The sequence below is a fragment of the Chelon labrosus genome, assembly GCF_963514085.1.
Source record: "Chelon labrosus genome assembly, chromosome: 22".
Taxonomy (NCBI): Eukaryota; Metazoa; Chordata; class Actinopteri; order Mugiliformes; family Mugilidae; genus Chelon; species Chelon labrosus.
The window spans coordinates 15,956,016-15,975,494 of record NC_140355.1 but is presented as its reverse complement, the minus strand read 5'-3'; the positions used below and the strand labels follow the sequence as shown (position 1 = coordinate 15,975,494).

Sequence of the window (19,479 nt, the reverse complement as noted above, 5' to 3'; positions counted from 1 at the left end):
TAACTCTACTTTTTAGGAGGACAAATTGAGCCTCAGTATGTGGAAGATTATGGAATAACTACCTGGAAACAAGTCATTTGCTTCTAATGCTAATGAGGAGCTCTGAATGGGCGCCACAGCCAACCGGGCGTGAGTCAGTTCTCCTCAGCCAGATCTAATGTAAATGAAACCGCTCCTCGCTGCAGATATGCTTGCTCACCCCCGCTGATGACTTTCTATTCTGGAGCCGCTTAAACACCATTGCACCTGCAGTAATACGTGTCCCACCTCATGGCATTTAAGCACACTCACTGGCTAATTATTCCAGAGGTCTGCACTCTCGTTATCATTCACCTCACTCGCTCGGGGTTACCTGCGCCGGTCCTGTGCGTTTTCTCCGCTGGTCAGTTTGTTTTGGAAAGCAGCCACGTTGAATTATGAACCCGCTCGACATATGTGGGTGCACACGAGCCGTCGGCTTCAAAGGTGACTTTATACATTTATGAGCGTTTTCTTTTTGTTATCTCTGAAGTACCCACTGATGTGATCCTGCCTGGACTGCACTTGAGTTTTTATGTACGAATGTTGCAACAAACGAGATACTGATGAGGTCTAACGGAGGTCTCTGTCTCCCCCCTCCTTCTGTCTTTCTCGTTGACAGATTTTCCATATGACCTATGACCTGGCTAGTGCAGTGGTAAGAATATTTAATTTAATAGGGATGATGCTGCTCCTGTGTCACTGGGATGGCTGTCTCCAGTATCTGGTGCCTCTCCTCCAAGACTTCCCCCCTGACTGCTGGGTGTCCCTAAACGGTATGGTTGTAAGTATAACACATTCTTCTCTTTGTTTGTTATTTTGAATATGATATACTGTATAAGCTGCACAATTCTCTTAGTTTCTTTTGCTACCTGCACCTGCCAAGCTTCCCATGTCGATAACACATACAGTTTATAGTGATAAGAGTGGCACAGTCATCAGGTTTCCTATTTCTGTTGATTTTACTGACTGAAAGGATAAATCAGTTGTAGCCAGCTAGTTAATAAATCCACGTGCAACTTAACCTTCCTGGATGATTACATTTTCTGTGTCGGAGTTAAAGGTGGTCAGCATCCTCCTCATCTATGTAGAAAACATGGAAATAAAGTTGTGTTCTCATATTGCAGCAGCAGCAGCAGCAGCATTACTTAGCCTCAGTGCTATAACACAGTCTGACAAATTCTTAAAGGATGCATTTAAATGATTAAATGGGATGAAAACACGTTTGGAATGAGTCCAATTTTAAGCAACAGCGCTACAGTCAGCTACTGCTCACTGGCTGCAGTGTAATCAAGCAGGGCATTTGTCCACAGAGCACTTGTTTTTGCCAGTATCTTATATAAATACTCCCAGGACAGATTCAACTCTGTTAGTACTTATAGGTGCTGTCACAACCACCCTGAACTATGATTCAAACACAATTACTGAGGTAAAATTAGTTGGATATTAAAAAATAACGCTGCAGATTTTCACATCTGCCCAGCTTTGTATAAGTCTTCTGGGACTGTTAATCTGCCTATTATCTAATTTAAGACAACACACAGCGAGAAAATAATAATAAGGACATGAGCTTTGTTAGGAAGGTTTGTGGGTAAGCCTCATTGAACAGAACTGAACATGTGGGCACACAAAGCCAGCGCCAAAACACTAAAGACAGACAGCACCAACCGACCATGAGCAGTCCACGGTTTGTGTTATTTTTTTTGACAGGAGGGAACAAGATCTGTTATTTTATGTCAGGGCTCATAGCTGCATGTATAAAACACATGGAAAGCGTGCAGACAGCTGGATTCACTGGATTGGAAATGTAACTGGTCCACGTTAGACAGACAACTCAAAAACATGCTGCTGCTGCGGCTTTAGTTTGTGGCCTTTTAAAAAGCGTCCCCTGTATTTTTTTTTTTTTTTTGGGAGTTTTTCTTGGACAGAGTGTTCTCTGTAGCTTCCCTCCTGCCTCCCTTTCTCTTGAGTTGGGGTCAAATGGAGCATGGCTGCTCCCCTCAGAGCGGTGTGGTCGTGCAGAAAGTGTGTACAAGCCTCCGGGGTACCACTGATTCTAAATGCTTGTCCGTGGAACTCTTCTGCCTTCTCATCTCCCCCTCTATATGTGCTCCACATGCACGCTCACTGCTCAGAGGCATCAGACCGGAGGTGCAAATGTCAGCTTTCCTCAGCATCACCACTCAGTCTTATCTGTACTTTGAGGCAGTGAGTTGCCCAAGTGAGTTAAATACCAGCTAACATGTGTTATTCATCCAAATAGACTGTTTGTGTTTGCACTAAAAGAATTTGCAGTCGTGCAATTTCCCACGTAACCGTTAACACTTCATCCCCGCTAATGGTTAGATGATGTAAACAAAACGGCTCCTTCAAGATTTTGTTCGCTTCTCTTTCATCAGCAGTTTTAACAGTGACACTTAATGACGAACAGCTCCTTGCATTTGTACTGTGTGTTGTTGCTCTTGCTCAGAATGAGTCGGATACATTTCCCCCCTCTTCTATGCAAATCAATATGAAAGGGAAGTCGGGTAAAAGGCTAATTTGCTGCCCCATGTGTGGCAGGATCATTTGCACAGAGCCGTAGCCGCAGACTGCAAAGGAGTCCCAAAAATAAAGACGCCGTGATTGACTACTCTAAACTGTAATAAGACGAAACCGTAGCTCTGCCCTCACAGAATTTGTCTGCACCTGACACTTAAAGGATAACTAAGTAATCCCAGCACTTTCATGACTTCTTACACTGATGAACAGGGATTACCTTAGAAAGGCAGGCAGATAATCTATCTTCAACCATTTATAAAATCATTTCACTTTATTTATCAGTCAGCCATGCGCCAAACAAGCAAGCCAAACTTTATCTTGTTCCATCTTCTCAGATTTAAGGATTTGTTGTTTTCTGTCACTTATTTTATTTTTTGCAATTTTGGACTACAGACTACAACTGATGTTTCTGAATATTTTAAGCTACGGACAACTTCACAAATCAAACATTTTGACAGAATCCCTGCAAAGGCATGAATCCATATAGATATATAGATAGATTTTAAGTAAAATTTGCTTTTGCAAAAGCTTCCTAAGCACATAAAAGCACTAACTTTTGTTTGTGATATGGAGGATGGTAAAAAGGAGGCTTTTAGACTCAAAATGAAAACTAAACACATAGAACACCGACCTTTATTCAGGTAGGGTTGTATTCAATTGTTACAGACATTTTTACTTAGAATGCCACTAACAAACCAATTTAAGAGAAATTCAGCCCTACGTCAGACATACTGGGGACAGGATCTCTGTAAATGCCAGTGGTACTTCAGGGTATCAGCTCCTGAGCAGCCGGCGTACTGTTCCTGACTGTGATGTGCTAGAATGAGCAATTTGTGGAATCTTTTCCCCGTGGATCTCTGCAGAAGCAGGGGCCCGTGTGCTCACTGCAGTCTGGCAAATCCAAAGTGATAAGGCCAGCCCACATGTGGGATCCCTCTTCTGACACCATCACAGTGCATTAGCCTTCATAAGCTAAACATCTTGATAAGATACCGTTCCCCTCTGCTTGCTGCACAAATAAACAAAAAAAAACACAATGTGACTGTTTGTCCTGTGAGGAGAGACGATGTCAGTTAAACGTTGGAATTAAAAGTCTCCGAGCTGCGTCCGTTCAAGAATGAGGACTTCAAAATCAGATTGCTTTTTCTTTTCTGTTGTTTCCTCTGTACTTTCTGTCCCCAGCTGTGTGCAGAAGAGTGAGGCCAACGAGAACTGCAGATACTGCTGAGTGGTGCAGCGCATGGTGTAGGGCTGTTATCGTCTTGACTAATGGCCTGAGAGTAGCTTCTTACTCTTTAGAGGCTGCATTTACTTAATCACCAGACAAGATAATGCCGCTGTCACTGTGCTGGCTCAGGTTAGAGGCTGATGTGTCGTTGCGTTGGTCTGCGTGTACAAGCATTGACGACATGTGTGTTTCGCGAGTGCGTGTTTCCTTATGTGAAGAGACAGACAGCTGAGCAGCAGCCCGCTGAGGATTCATGTCTCAGAGAGACGTAGAGACAGGCCGATACTGTAGGTGGACACAGACAAAGAGAGAGGCCTGGCTAACCTTGCATAACGACCCTTCAGCATCAGTCACCCTTCCTGGCTCCTTTTGTCCCTGGTCCACCCACTACATTCCCATCTATTTCTTCGCAACCTCCTGAATGAGTCACTTCCAACAGCCAAGCTCCGTCCTGAGTTTATGAATTAATCAGACTTCCCTTCCCTCAGCACTTCCCTAAACAAGAACATGCATTGGTTAATCCAAGTAAAATGCACGACTACTTTTATCCGGATGTTAACAGCTTGTTTTTTAAGGTTCTCTTGCTTTAGTATTTGACGCGGAGAAGGTTTGATTAATTGAAACTGGTCTCTTAGCTATTAGCCGATAATAGGAGGGTTTAATCAGTGTGGCTTCTACCACAACGGAGTTTTAAAGTTGCTTATTTACTTACAACCTCACGGACAAACCAACATAAAACTGCATGGAAAGCAAAAGAGACCTCTGCAAAAAATAAAGAAATAGGGAGAAAACCAGGAAGAAGCATTCATAAGGACTGCTACAGGCAAGACACAAACAAAACAAACAAACAAAAAAACAACAACATATGATCCAACGAGAACTGCAACCTCCACACCGAGTGTTTCTCTTGCCAGCTTACAGTTCGGTGCTCGTGCAGGCCTGCAGACCCCTCCACTTCCTCCGTTGTGTTCAAAGACTGTCGTGCCTTCTGTGCACTCCCAGGGAGAACAGCTTGTAGTTTGATTACGTAATTGTATAAATGAATATTGTGCATCGCAAGCGGGGACAGCTTGTCTGGTTTTAGAGAGTTACGTGAATGAATAATTAAATCTATCAGATGTTTTGCTCATTTAGCGGCTTTCTTTGTAGGTCTGGAAACCTCAAAGACAGGGAGGAGTTACTCGAAACAAAAAAAAAAAAAATGGGAATATATGAAATATATTTGTGAAATATATAATTTAAATTCATCCTGTAATTACCACATATCCTCTACAGGGTCATGGGGGGTCTAAAGCCTACCTTACATGGCTGCCAGCCCATGATAGGGCTAACACAGAGACAACAAGCCTAAAGACAATTTAGGATAACCAATTAACCTTTGGACTGTGAGGATGGCAAGTTTGAACCCAGAACATTTCTTGCTGTGAGGCACTGCCAAGCTACACATGCAAAAAAAAGCAAAGTCATACTTTACTCTGTGGGTATTCACTTTCAAAAGAAAGTACAAGGACGCAAAGAGGCCTTCAAGCTCCGGGCAAGAAATCCTGTGCCACTTTTGACCACCATGCCTGGGACACGAAGGCAACAAACTCCAGGAGCAGGTGTCTGGTGCATTTGGAACATCACCTCTCCAAATATGTCCTATGCTGCAAAAGTCATTTAACTAAAAAGGGGTTTTTATGTGATTTGATGTCGATATGTACCTTTGTCGTATGGGGAACCGTGTGTGAGTCCACATTCAAAGTTTGCATCGGCCAACTCTGTAACTAGAGTCATTTTGTGCATCAAAACTCTTTCATTGGTCACTGATAAGTAAACTGAATGTCCTTATTTGACTCTACAGTGAAACTAGTTTAAATATTAAATCAATGTGCATCTGTGGGAATACAAATGAGAAGGAACACATATTTTTATTCGCACTATGAGCACCAAGTGTTGCAGAGAGGTCAAAGTCCCGTTCTTTCTTTGCAGCAGTGAATTACATCCTGTTAGTTTCATAGTTTGTCACGATAAACAACAACCGACGCCTCTGGGTCACAACACCGGCCACCGGTGAATCAGCGATTGTCTTGCTGGTCACATAACAAGTAATGTCTTTTGTGAGGGAACTGTTGGAGGCGCAGGTTTGTGACTAATGATTCAAAATGCTGGCAAGTTCTTAAATGTATAGAAGTCAAGAAACTATGAAGTTGCTGATATTTGAAGAATAGGAAGAATAATAAAATCTGTGAATTCACTTTAGTGTTGAAAGACGAACTTGTTTTGTTGCATCCAGAGCTTAATTATATTTAGAATAACTCTCTGGATGCATTGAATAAATTTGCAGCGTTAATCAAACTGTTAAAATCAATGGGGATTGTAGAGTTCTGGAGAAAACAGAAAAGAGTGCAATGACTCACTGTTCCCCAAAGAAAGCAGTACAGGTTAAATCAGTCTTCTAGTCTGGGAGATTTATGGCTCTGATCGCTTTTCATGTAGGGGAGAAAAATACATGTTTACATCTGTCCATTGATTACTACTCCCGTATTAAGTAGCTGTGGCTGCCTGCTGTAATCCTAATGCTCTGCTGCTATGAGTCACACCATCAAGGCAGCGGAACTGTAAGCAATCAAACACAAGAAACAACAGTGAGCGAAGAACAGGGATGTGAAAATAAATCGCTGCGGTTCTCGCTTGTGTTTTTGTTGCGTTCAAACGAGAACTCTAGTCAAATGCATTTTGCAGACACATCTATTATAATAAAAACTGTCAAACATCAAGAGAAAGACACAAGGTGGACTCCTTATTGGTGTCCTGATTGGTCTGCTGACCACCACTCAGAGGGTTCCTACACTTTGTCAAGTCCTGACTTCCTATGTTGCTAGATTAGCTAAAGAATAGACAAGTAATAGCTATAGCGTCCATTTCCAAAGAAACATTTTGAAAACATGTAGACTTAGTTTGCATTAAAACTTGTAATTGGGACTCTTCAGGAAACATGAAATAATCTACAGTTGCAACACGTTGGAAAAAACTGAAGAAATACTCATAAATAAAAACTGAAAACTCGTTAGCATGGTTGCTAACATTAGCCAAAACATTAGCTTCTCATTGTCCAACAAACAAAGGATGAATTGCTTCTGCCAGATTGCTGAACTGGTTAGCGCTAGCTTCGCCTGCGATTTACATGACTTTCCACTACTTCTTACATACGGCGCATGTATTTAGAGTCATTATAATAATTACCCACAATTGGCTGCATAACCTACACTTCCTCCAGCATGGGGCATTTATCAGCAACGCTTTACTCTCTGCCAGGACAAAACAATGCATTCAAACGCCGACATCTTTCACAAATTAGTCACTTAATGTCACTTTGCGGAAAAACTACAGAAGTAGTCTTTACCTTGGAATAATGTGAGAGCCATTTATGATTCTTTTATGAAACAGAACCACTAAGTGAGTCAGATAAAACAGTAGCGCCGCCGTATAATTAAAGTGATCTGGACTATATTTGCATATTATTTACAAAAAGCATTCCCACACAGACTACCTTCAGATAAATCGGAGCACTGGTCAGTGATTTGTGAACGCAGCAAATCAAGCTAAGATCAAATGAAGGTGAGAAAATAATAAATAAGAATAATAGCGTCTACGGTGAATATACTGTACATGCAGTCGTGGGTATCACTGCTATAATTTCAGGGGAAACACAGGGAAGTCTGCTCTCTAGCTGTCTGGATTAGCTCACGTTACCTTGATGCTACTTCTTTAGACACTGAAATGATATAATTTGACCATACATGAATCAATAACCCCCATGATGCCCTTTACTCCTGTGTTATTGTTTTGATTGAGCAGAAATTATATACTGTGCATTTTTAAGCAGGCGGGTGGATGATGACGTCACGCCCCTGCCCAAAAAATAAAAATAGCTGCTGCATCCTTTTGGTATGAACACAAACAAGTATCAGATTTAGAAATGTGACATACACACAGTGCAGCCCAATGTGATATCCATCCCCGAGCCCTTCGTGACACACACACGAGGACGAAGAGCAAAAGGTGCAGTGAGTCACTCCATCTTGACTGATATCATCTGACAAAACTATGTTTTTCTGCTTTTCCATGCATGCAAATGTGTCAACACAAACACTGCGCGGTGCTGCTCAGCGCACAGTCGCCCAACAACTCAACCACACATGCTAAATGTGCACATGTGAAACGACATCAAAAGGCCCCTGACCTCACAAATGGTACTTGTACCAGTTGCATGGCTGAGTGGATTTGCTCTGTGTAAATAGATGACTCAGTGTGTGTGTTATATGCTACAGTGAAATATTTTTTTTAAGTTGCTTTCTATCTATTTATTTTATTTAAAAAGAAACTGGACTGTAATAGTTATTAAAATGGGACATCTAATTATCGCAACTCTTCGAATCAGTCTCTGGAAGACACAACTAATCAGCGTGAAGATGAGAAATGATGATTCATCGAGGGCAAATGATTAGCTGTACATTTACTCATTTACTGAATCCCAGCTGATGAACAGCATGGAGTCAAGCAGAACGGGGAACGGCGTGACAAGACAGACGTGATGAGATGCTCTATATAATCACGTTGAACTATGCCAGCTGATGGGACACGCAGAGATTAACTACATTGTCCAGAGCTTTCATGTTCCTTTCATTAGCCACTCTGTTGTGGAGGAGACGGGTATTCTGTTCGAAGCACTTCCTCAGCACTTCTACTTTTTACGAGAGGTGACGCTCTCGGCGGAGTCAGCAACTTGGCTGCGACTACAAGGCCTGGCTGTCGCTTTGTCTCCAGATAGGAACATACCGGCTTTCACAGATACAGCCTCGACGGCCTTGCCCACTAGAAACTTTGCACATCTCGGGGGAAAAGTCACACTTTCACATTTGACATGTACTGTGTTAATGAGCCATCTATGGGGATGGCTTGCTTTTGGATTCAACCTCGAGTGGCCATTAGAGGAAGGTTTTTGGCAATTGTTTTTTTTTGCATTAGCTTCATTTTCCAGCTCTGCAGGCTCCCGCTTGGTATAATCATGTAAAAAGTCCTGTTAGCACGGTAACTACCAGCTCTATTTTGGCCACATCCAGCTATGCAAACAAGACAGTGGCACAGACCGCCTGTTTTCCTCTAGGCGTCGACACAGCAATCAGAATTTCAGAAATTTTGATGAAAGGCCAGAACAGATACAGAAAGAAATGTAATGTACGTGTGAGCAAAGCCTTAGGATCACTATCGATCTCATGCAGCATGGACCCTCTGACTGTGCAGAGTATATCAGTACATTTGTCAAAAACAGTTATAGAAGGTAATCTTGAGCTTCCTTCTGCTTGGCTGCTTCCCACCAGTGACTGATCAGGTTCTTTTCAAACAACTTTGTCTGAATAATGACGAGTCGACAGTGAATTACCTCTAATAATCCCAGCTGCACGCATTATTGGATAATGGGGGACTCATGAACCCCTACTCCAGATATGATTGAGTGGTTAAAAGGCAAACGAGACGAGAACACACACAGAGATACTATTAACAGAATGAGCCGGTGAAACCTGCTCAGAGAGCAGCTACACAGAGAGGAAGACAGTCCTCCAGGTGCCCCTTGCTGTGAGTGATGCCCTGGGCTGTATGTGAGAGGATGACTTATGTGAATGATGAAAGTTTCTCTTAAATGTGAACCGCTTCCCACCCTTTGGTGAGCAGAAAAACAAAAGGTAGAAAGTTCATTCGCTCAGTGTGGGCACTAGGCTCAGAGGCATGGAGAATGCGTTGGCAGGATGTTTGGTTGAGTTCAGTGATCCATCAAAGGAAAGCCAGTCTTTCCATTCTGCCTTCTGGAGAGCCTTTCCTCTCTGCCTTGCCTTGCAGTAAATCCCCCCAAACCTCTCTCTCTCTGTCTCTGTCTCTCCATCCCTCTCCATCCTTCCCTCTCCCCTTACAGAACGTTTCCTGGGGTAAGCAGTACTCTTATGCCCTCTTCAAAGCCATGAGCCACATGCTGTGCATCGGGTACGGTGCCCGGGCGCCCGTCAGCATGTCCGACCTGTGGATCACCATGCTGAGCATGATTGTAGGCGCTACGTGCTACGCTATGTTTGTGGGCCATGCGACAGCTCTAATCCAATCACTGGACTCCTCGCGCAGGCAGTACCAAGAGAAGGTAAGAATCGCACTCACGCACATGAATGATATGATGTGCAACTCCTAAATGTATTGTTGTTTAAAGGTAATTAATGCTAAAAGCACTAGGGTGGTCTTAAAGTAGAGGGGTTTGCTTGTTCTGACTGAAGAAAATCCTGTTCATCGGAGTTAGGTCTTCATTCCGAACCAATGGGTTCACTGATCACAAGATCCGGGACGATGACAAGGAAAGAGGATTTCCTCTCTCTTCAAAGTAGATCACTTAAGGCCTCATTGTCTGCACGCTGCCAGTCAACACATTTTATAATTTCTTTCCCGTTCATTTCAGCGTCAATTACATAATAATTTTTTATTATTATTATTTATTTTTTTTCCCTCCATGTGGAAAGTGATTATCCAGCATTTCAACTGAGCCACCATCTGTGATCCCGCTGAGGGGCCTGGGCAATTCCCAGAACACCCGGCCATGACTGATGCGCTTTGTGTTCGCACGCAAGAGCCCCCTCAAACTTCGCATGTGGCTCCTGCAGGACTCCATGTGTTGTAGTGCAGGAAATCATATCAGACAGTGTATGTCTTGATGCACTTGGTTTTAATTAAAATGAACAGCTGACATTTAATCTTATTCCGTTGAAAAAAGTGACGTAAACTTGGACCGATTCACCAACAAAGTAGAGAGACTATTTTAATGCAAACGGTTTGCAAAAGGACATAGGGAGTGAGTCAATGAGTCAAGCAAAAGATTAATTAACAGAAATTGTTACGTAGTGCTAATCAAATAAGAGCTGCAGCAGTTAGTACATTTAAGGAAATTAATCTGCACCATTCTGATTTTCAGTTCGTAATTTAAGATTTAAGTTTTTTAGCTTTAGTTCTTCTTTATGAACTGCTGGTCAAACAAAGTACTTTTGGACAAAGTACTTTTGGACAAAAACTGAATATATACAGGTTATACAGGATACAGGAGCAGGTGTTGGGGTTAGGTGCCTTAAATACTTGCACCTAACATGGGACTTGAACCCACAACCCTGAGATTAAGAGGCTCATGTTTTTTTACACTGATAAAATAAGCAGGAGATCCAAGATGCAGTTATCAACTGTTCTTGTTTTTCAGTTCTTTTGTGTGTAAACTGTCAGAAAACACTGAAAGGCATTTGACTTAAAGTATAAAACTGCAAAATATACACTTAACTATCAGAAAGGACAAAGAATAGCAGCTAATCGACACATTTCAGTCGCTGGAGTCAGTGAAGGTTGAGTGTGTTTTCCCTTTAAATTATCACATTCATCAGTTTTTCTATTAACCAACTAATGAAGCAATTGTCCAAAATGTTCAGCTCTGCAGTAATTTGAAAGATGAACAGAACAAACTGTTAGTTACAACCCTGTAGTGTTTATCCAGGCGTACACACACACAAACATGTACTTGCACAAAGCCAGGAAGGGACTGATACCCAAAGTGCACATCATTCATCCCGCAGTGGGCCGCAACCATAACTCTTATCAGAGCATCGACTCAGTCACCTTGGCAGTGGCTATAACAGGACATGCTAAAATACCAGTTCATTAATTTACACCTTGCTTATAAAAGCATTTAGCTGTTTTCAATTTAGTCGAGTGTGATGGTCTGACCTTGCCAGCTGTTCCCATGGTCAGTGCAATCTAGAAACACCAGCCCTCTGTGCTTTTTGGCACGGTGTTGCAAAGCCGTTTCAAACAGAACCGAAAACATGTCGTTATGACTGCAGATTCTAACTTGTGCGCCTTTGTGAAATAACAAGAGTGTCATTATTACACAGAGCCACATGAAGCACACAAACTTAAAAAGGTAAAGATCTCAATACGATTCAATATGCAAATTATTCATCATCTGACATTTGTTACTCTAATCATCAACACGTCTACTCGTTAACTGAGGTGCTGTTGACAGATGAAGTCAATGCACTCAAGAATCTAGACGAACAGATGCAAATAACATAGAAGAGGCATAATTTTATGATTGATCATGAACAGCCAGATGCACGTCACAGCACATTCCAACAAAAATTACAGACAGAAGGTCGCCCACAGCAAACAAGAGAGCCGCTCGACGCCGTTTGAATTAGTGGCATGCCTCTTGCTCAGTTTGTGATGTACATCTGCTTCACGGCAAATATGCTTAATCTGCATCCCGTTTTATCCTCTCAACATCCCTCCAGGAGCCGAACTGACAGCTCTGAGGCCGTGAATGCCATGTAACGTTGCTAACAGAGCCCCAGTGTGTAGCCAGATTCAGCCACGGGCTGATTTGCTGCATGGCTGTGCATATCAGTGGGGCAGGCTGAGCAGCAGCAGGGATGGGTTCAGGGTGCTGAGCCTCTAGTCATTACATCTATCACTGCCACAGCTGGGGGGGGTTGGCAACACGGATGGGGAGATGGATGTGGGTGTGAGGTTACAAGTTACCTAAGTCCAGGGGTTGTTTATTACAAGGACATGATGAGGAAGAAGGAGGAAACGCAATCAGCCGTGTCCGTAGATTCCACTTAAATCACTGCTCTTAATGCACTTGTAGCATATTTTTTTTTTATATTCTTGATTATAATAGCGAAAAAAGGGAAAAATGGAATGTGATTAGAGGCCATCGTTCGAGAAGGTGGAAGGAAGGCACGGTGAGCAAAAGCCACCGAGAGAAGAGGAATCAGAGAAATCATGAGAGGAGAGGAAAGGAAATGAGGGTGTAAAGTATGCATGATGTCAAGACGTGCCTGCTGTGATGCCCTGGTGCTGAATCACCGCAAGAGTACAGCTGTGTGCCACTCAGCAGCAGAAGAGTTATAATTTAAGGCGCGATGAAGCTGCTCCACATTTCACATCCATAGTTTGGGGTCTAATGTAAAGCTAACGGACCAAGTCATCTGTCCTGAAATACGATACTGGCATAAAATAAATCTGTAGCTGTAAAATAAAACTACAATTACATATTACTCTCAAAAGGAATACTTTAAATGTGCCAACAGCCTCTCGAAGACAGCGACTTTTGGATGCACATAAGTGTGAAAACCTTAAACATATGCATATTTTTTTATGTGTATACTTAAAGGAACAGTTTGACATTTTGAGAGAAGACGAGAGGATTATTACCACTCTCATTTCACTCAGTTAAATATGATTCTGTGGTAGCCTGTTAAAATGTTATATCCTGATTTTAGGCTAAAAAATTTGGACCATCATCGTGTGCCATTGACATTTCTGGAAACATTTTGCTTTACTTTTTTCCCCTAGTAGCTTTAACTAATGCGAAGAGCCAGGGATACAAAGTCGACTGCATTTGAATGCATCATTCTCTACATACACCGATGGGCGTCTAATCTATTTCTGCTTATTCTCATACATTTCTACCTTGGCACACATTCCCCAACAGCGGCTTCTCCAAGTTTTGTAACTGCTACATCTTATAGATCATAGAGCGTACATTAGCATGGCATGCAAGATAACAGCGTGCCCCAGGATGGATCATGCCAACGGGAACTCCCCATGCGTGCATTCAGCAAAAAAAAGAAGTGGGTTAATTTCTTGCCAAGTGACACATCCCACAGTGTAGGTCTGACTGACTATTTCTAGAGTAAGGGACGAAAGGATGAGGAGAGACGATGAGAACGTTTGTCAGCGTGGATCTAAATGGCTCAAATACAAAACAACTGGATGATAACTAAACGATAAAATTGCAAATTATGGTTAACGGGTGAATGGGGATGAGTCATTAAGAAGCCTGGATTTGTGCCGTGACTCTGTGCCCCCTCCTTGACCACCAGAATGGTCTGGTTCAGCCTCCAACTTCGGCTGTGTGAACTCAAAATAAATCAATTTCCCGCAAACAAAACCTTGGTCCCTTATCACCTTTCTGCAGCCGGGAGAGGAATCAATGAAGGAGGCATTGTGGCTCGAGTGTCTTCTCCCTCACTGACAAATTTCGTTTCGGGATGCTGCCTGCATCTCGGGGGGCCAAAGAGCCCGCACTGGACTGGGCGACCAACCTCACAGCTGCCACTGGCTCTTAACTACTGCTTTACTATGATTACCAGGGGCACTACTGTGGGTTGTTTTTTTGTTTTTTTTAGGTGTCAGGGCTGTTGAGTGGAAAGGAAGATAGTGTTCACTGCCCTGTCTGGGGTGAAATCTGCAGGGAAACAGGCTGATCAAAATAGATGAGCTGAAGTATCTTTCCTTCTCCTTTGAGTCAATACCCGACTTCAGGTTAATGTGGCCTGAATTTAAACTCCCGCTAAGGCTGAATTATTTACCGGAAGCAGGACGCGTCTTACATCTTTGTTAGTGGCAGTGCCGCACCAGCGGAAAAGAGCTACGTCCAGCCGTACACATGCAGTAAGAAAATGCACGAGGATGAAATTAAAAGCAACTCTTTGGCACGTCCCTATCTATAGTATCTGAAGTAAATATAACAGAATAACTGTGTGCAGGAAGTTCTGTTTAATGCAAATGAGTCATTGATTCCTGCTAAATGATTGGGCACAGTTTTGTTATTTTCTAATTAAATTTGAGAAGTTATTCATACATAAACAGCTGTATATAGTGTATATTTATATAGAAAAGCAGTTCCCAGGTGCTTTAGATATATTTGAAGTTGAACAAGCAAAGGAGAGGGGAGTCAGGAAATCCCTTCAGCATCATTTTGGCTTCTGAGCAAACACTAATAATTAATAGTGTCCTTGTACTACACATACAAGTATTATGAAGAAGTGATCCAGATAATTATCTGTACCATCTGGTTCTGTGCAGCTCCTCCTCCAGTGCATCTCTCCAGGATACCGGGTATACCTTGCTAGTTCACATCAGATCATAGCTGGGTTGCCTATTAGGACCGGGCTTTCTGCATGGATGAGATAATCAGAACTGCTACCTTGGCCTGACACAGCCCAGGGCCTGTACTCGTTCCTACTTTCCTTCACCACCTGCCTCGCTCGTTCTGCCTCTCCCTCTCGCCGACGCACAGAACCAGGACATGGCACTGTGACTATGCGAGAGCACGCCTTGTCCTCAATACCGAGACGCAAATATGCACCCGGCGAACGTTTTTGTGCAGCGTTTGCTGTTTATTTAAGGGTGTACCTAGAACACAACAGACCTCTCTACACTGGTGTATATATTATGTTTTAAAATGTGTTCTGCTTCCTTTGCCTCTCTCCAGTACAAACAAGTGGAGCAATACATGTCCTTCCACAAGCTTCCAGCAGACATGCGGCAGAAAATCCACGACTACTACGAACACCGTTACCAAGGAAAAATCTTTGATGAGGATAACATCCTGAGTGAACTCAACGACCCACTCAAAGAGGTAAGACAGCTCCTCTTGAAAATTAATGTCAGCATTTCAGAAGCTCCTCGCCTTGGTAGCATTAATAAATCTTCAGTTTCTGTGTGAAGGGTTTATTTTTAGAGCAGGTAACAAAAAAAAAAATACACACAAAGAAGTTCCTGACAGCTTTTGTTCCCCTGAAGATGAGCAGCGAATCTTCATTTGGCAACTTTAAATGTGCAGTACCTCAATCTGAGATACCTGTCATCTTATCTTAGGAGGTCAGGTAAAAAAAACACAAAAAAATCCCAGCATAACAGATTCTCCTCAACATCCTGACTGAACCCAGGCCCGAGCGTCTGACAAGATATGAAACTATTCTGTACAGATAGATTACCGTCACCTGTGATTAACCCCCGCAAGCTCCGGAGCTGCTGTTTTATTTATAATATTTACAAGTCTGATGCGTCTACGCTGCCGCACAGGTCCGGGATCAACTGACTGAGCTGTATCCACAAGGAGAGTTGACGAGAAGCAATGCTGAAGTTTGCAGTGAAGTCAGGGATCAGATTTTTTGAGTTCTTGGCTGACCTTCTCGTATCGGCACATTACATGGGTAATTACGCAAAGGGACGCGGGGAGAAGAGAGGGATGAAAAGCGAAGCAAGCACAGGGATCGTGAGCATCTCTCTCATGTAGCCCCATTAAGTCACCTTGCAGGGTTGAATGCTGCGGTGCTGGGAGCTGCTGCACGCTTGCAGGCGATTCGAGGGATGACTCACAACACAGAAAGCCCTAAAGGTTAAGTTCACTGTTCGGCCTTTCTGCCAAATTAGCTCCAAATCCTGGACTGGTTATGTTCAGGAATCTTGAGTTTTGAGCAGAGGCATTATAATCTAGGATGCAATGGGTGTGTGCGCAATAAAATCTGCATCCAGACAGTGCTGCACAACAAAGGCTATTCCCATGGGATTGACCAGAGAAAGAAAAACAGAGTCATAGCAGAGCAAAAACAGGAAGCTTAAGATATATGTAACAGCTTAGACGCTCCTTGATTCCTTAAAAAGCTTGTAATCAAGGAAATTTGAACAGCTACAATTTAGTTAACAGATTTAAGATGTTAAAGCAAGCATGTGAACGTTAATTGAAACTAAATGAGATCATGCTGATTTTACTGCTAAAGCTAATGTGCCTCTGAAGTCACATTCTGCGTCTTCTCCTCTAAGCGTCCGTCGCCGGCTTCACTTTGCGGTCGGCGTCTTTCCAATCGGATGGCGGCTACTTCTGCGCCGGCCCCTCCAAAGTCAGCCGCGCGCCCTGTTTATACCCCGTGTCTAAAAATGAAGGTCTTTATCTGATCGTTTGTCACAGAAGTAGGTCGCTTTAGGGCGATACGACAGGAGCGTGTGTGTGGCCATCGGAAATATGAAATACGATGCAGCTCAGAACCTGCTCAGGATATGTAAGAAAAGTGCAGTGCAGGGAAACTGGACTTAAAATAGTGGTTCATTTTGAATCAGCATTTAGTTGTAGTTGGATTTATTGTCCTTTTCACTCCAGATCTGGCTACTGTAAGGGTCTGGCTTTTAAAAATTTCCCCTCACCTCTACTTCTATATGTATTTTATGTATTTTATGTATATGTATATGTAAGCTATGGCACAATTAATTAGATACAGACTTTGGCACGGGGCCTTCCCTGTTGATAAAGGGTATATATGTCAACACTGCTTTGTGAGGCTTGGCCCAATTGGCTTCTGAAGTAAAGTGGCCATTAGTTTAGTTTGAAAGACAAAGAGTGAGAGAGAGAGAGTGAGAGAGCAGGGCTTTCCCTCAGTCAGAAGTCATTTAACTGAGCTGCAGAGCAGACTAATGCCAGTAGAGCCAGGCATATTTCAGGTAGACAGACTAATACCCCGAGTCGGGCTGATTGCCGCCGAGCATCGGCCCGACGTGATCCGGCACAATCTTTCAGGTCAATGCGGGATCAGAGTCAGCGCCGCTTTGAAGCACTCAGACTAGCTGGAGAATCCAGAATCAGTGAAAGTGTACTCGTTACTGATTTTGGCACGTCATTTATCACAAGTCTTGCAGAAGAACGTCAAAAAAAGAAAATGGCACAGCTTTGCTGGCTGCTGGTAATTCAGACTGAAACAGTATTTTATGACTTTGTTGTAAGCATAGCAATCATCCTTCACAAATTGAGAATAAATTAACATTTTCTGTGTCGCGGGAGTTAACATCTCCTCTCAGCCCAGGTATCAGCGCTTTCTTTATATATATTTCTCCACTTCAGCGTCCGCAAATCTTTTCCAAAACCCGCCTGCTGCTTCGGATTTATTTTGTCGGGCTATAAAAGTCAACTTGCTTAGGACAGGCAATCGATCACATTGAACACTTGTTGCTGTTCAAGAGCTTCGGGTATGAACCTCTTTAAGAATCTGACCTTTGTTACATTCAAGGATATTTTTAGCTCCTAAGAAGCATCACATTGATAAGCTGTGGTATCAGAAAACACAATGCACAGGGCCAACAAGCCAACCTGAACACCACCAAAAGAAAGACCTGGTTGTTTCTTATGTTAAAGGATTCACTCTTCAACAGCTACGATAACAACCAATAACAATTGCTAAAAAAACTAAGATTTGTTGTGATAATTGACGATATTGGGCAAGTTTAACATTTCTCTGAGTTGACTTTACAATGATAACATGCAAAATGCATAATTCATTTAAATACATCGTAGCTAATCAGCTGAAATATGCAAACAGCCAGACTGTTCTGCTGTTCCATGTGTCCCTCGCCGCCCCTCTTCCCTCTTATTCTCTGCCGTATGACAAATCTTTAAATAGGCAAAGATTGTTTCCCCATGAGGAATCCCGGCTGGGCATGAAAACTGCTTACTATCTAATTCATTAGTTCTGGTGCGTGATTGGGGTCAGAGCCCCCGCTGCATTTGCTGACACCGGCATCTGAGGTTGAGCTAATATATCTTCGCGTTGCCCGCGTCTAGCTAGCAAGCCGCGCGGAAATTGGTTATCTTAACGTCAATGTCCTGTTGTCACTGGAGGAGAGTTATCCCTCATGCGGGGTCAACAGCGCAGCCCTGCCAAATGCCCCAGCTTTCCATCTGCACGGCAACAAAGATGTGTGGGTAAACAGACAACAAGCTCCTAATCTCCTGCTGGGTCTGAGGGGACAGGATGAGAACGGAGAGATGGCCTGCAGCCGGCACCAGAGAGCAAACTCATCAGGATCTGAGTCATGTGCCAAAAAGTTCCTCCTCAGGAGAGACGGGATGTGCTTTAGAGGTATTAGGGATAAAGCGGCAATATGCGTCCAAATTCATTTTTGTTTGTAGACAGCTGACGCAAACGTGAAATATGTGAGGTGGTGTTTTGTGTTTCTAACCGATGCTCATATTTTCAGATTTATGTGGAGTTATTTATAGCCTCCCTCTCATCCACACTTCTCTGTTTTCTTTCCTCCGCCAGGAAATCGTCAACTTCAACTGCCGCAAGCTCGTGGCCACCATGCCCCTGTTTGCCAACGCCGACCCCAACTTTGTGACGGGGATGCTGAGCAAGTTGAAGTTTGAGGTTTTCCAGCCAAACGACTACATCATCAGGGAAGGCACGGTCGGGAAGAAGATGTACTTCATTCAACACGGTGTCGCGAGCGTCATCACCAAATTCAACAAGGAGATGAAGCTGACGGATGGATCCTACTTTGGAGGTATGAATCTGAAAATTTAATTGTAAAGATCCAGATATTTTTTGCTTTTGATAGTTTTCAAATGAAAATATGCAAACATGAATGATATATGGTGGAACATGCCACTCAGAGTCACACATGCTTTCATACCGAGACCTGAGACGAGCCTGAGGCCTTGCGTTTGATGCCGTTTGAAGTTGAATTATTGTAAATGTGGATTCTCATTAACCAGCGTTGGACGCAAGTCAGCTTCCGTCGTTACATAACCTCTCATCTGGTTGCTGGAGTCGGCCAAGGCGTGGATCAGGCATCCCTTAGGACACACAGAGGTCCCTCCCCCACTCTCACTCTCACTCTCACCCTCACACACACACACATATATAGACTCTTCTCCCCCTCCATACGTTACGTTAACTTGGCACTAACCGAGAGAAGCTACTGTTTCAAATCAGGAGCAGTTCCCTCATCACGTTCTCCGCTTTGATTCTCTCTTCTCTCGGCACGGTTCCCGTTCTCCCTCCAGAACGCTA

General features: G+C 43.1%; 1 protein-coding gene across 1 annotated transcript in view; it reads left to right on the top strand.

Moving 5' to 3' along the window:
• The window catches only part of hcn1 (hyperpolarization activated cyclic nucleotide-gated potassium channel 1), a gene marked incomplete at its 3' end in the record, with an annotated part of 58,971 nt that overhangs the window by 25,848 nt on the left and 13,644 nt on the right, over positions 1–19,479 (top strand). The window contains exons 3-6 of the mRNA XM_084572928.1: positions 641–802; positions 9,741–9,959; positions 15,129–15,275; positions 18,730–18,970. Coding sequence (XP_084429054.1) covers positions 641–802; positions 9,741–9,959; positions 15,129–15,275; positions 18,730–18,970 — 769 coding nt within the window. The remainder of the gene's footprint in view (positions 1–640; positions 803–9,740; positions 9,960–15,128; positions 15,276–18,729; positions 18,971–19,479) is intronic.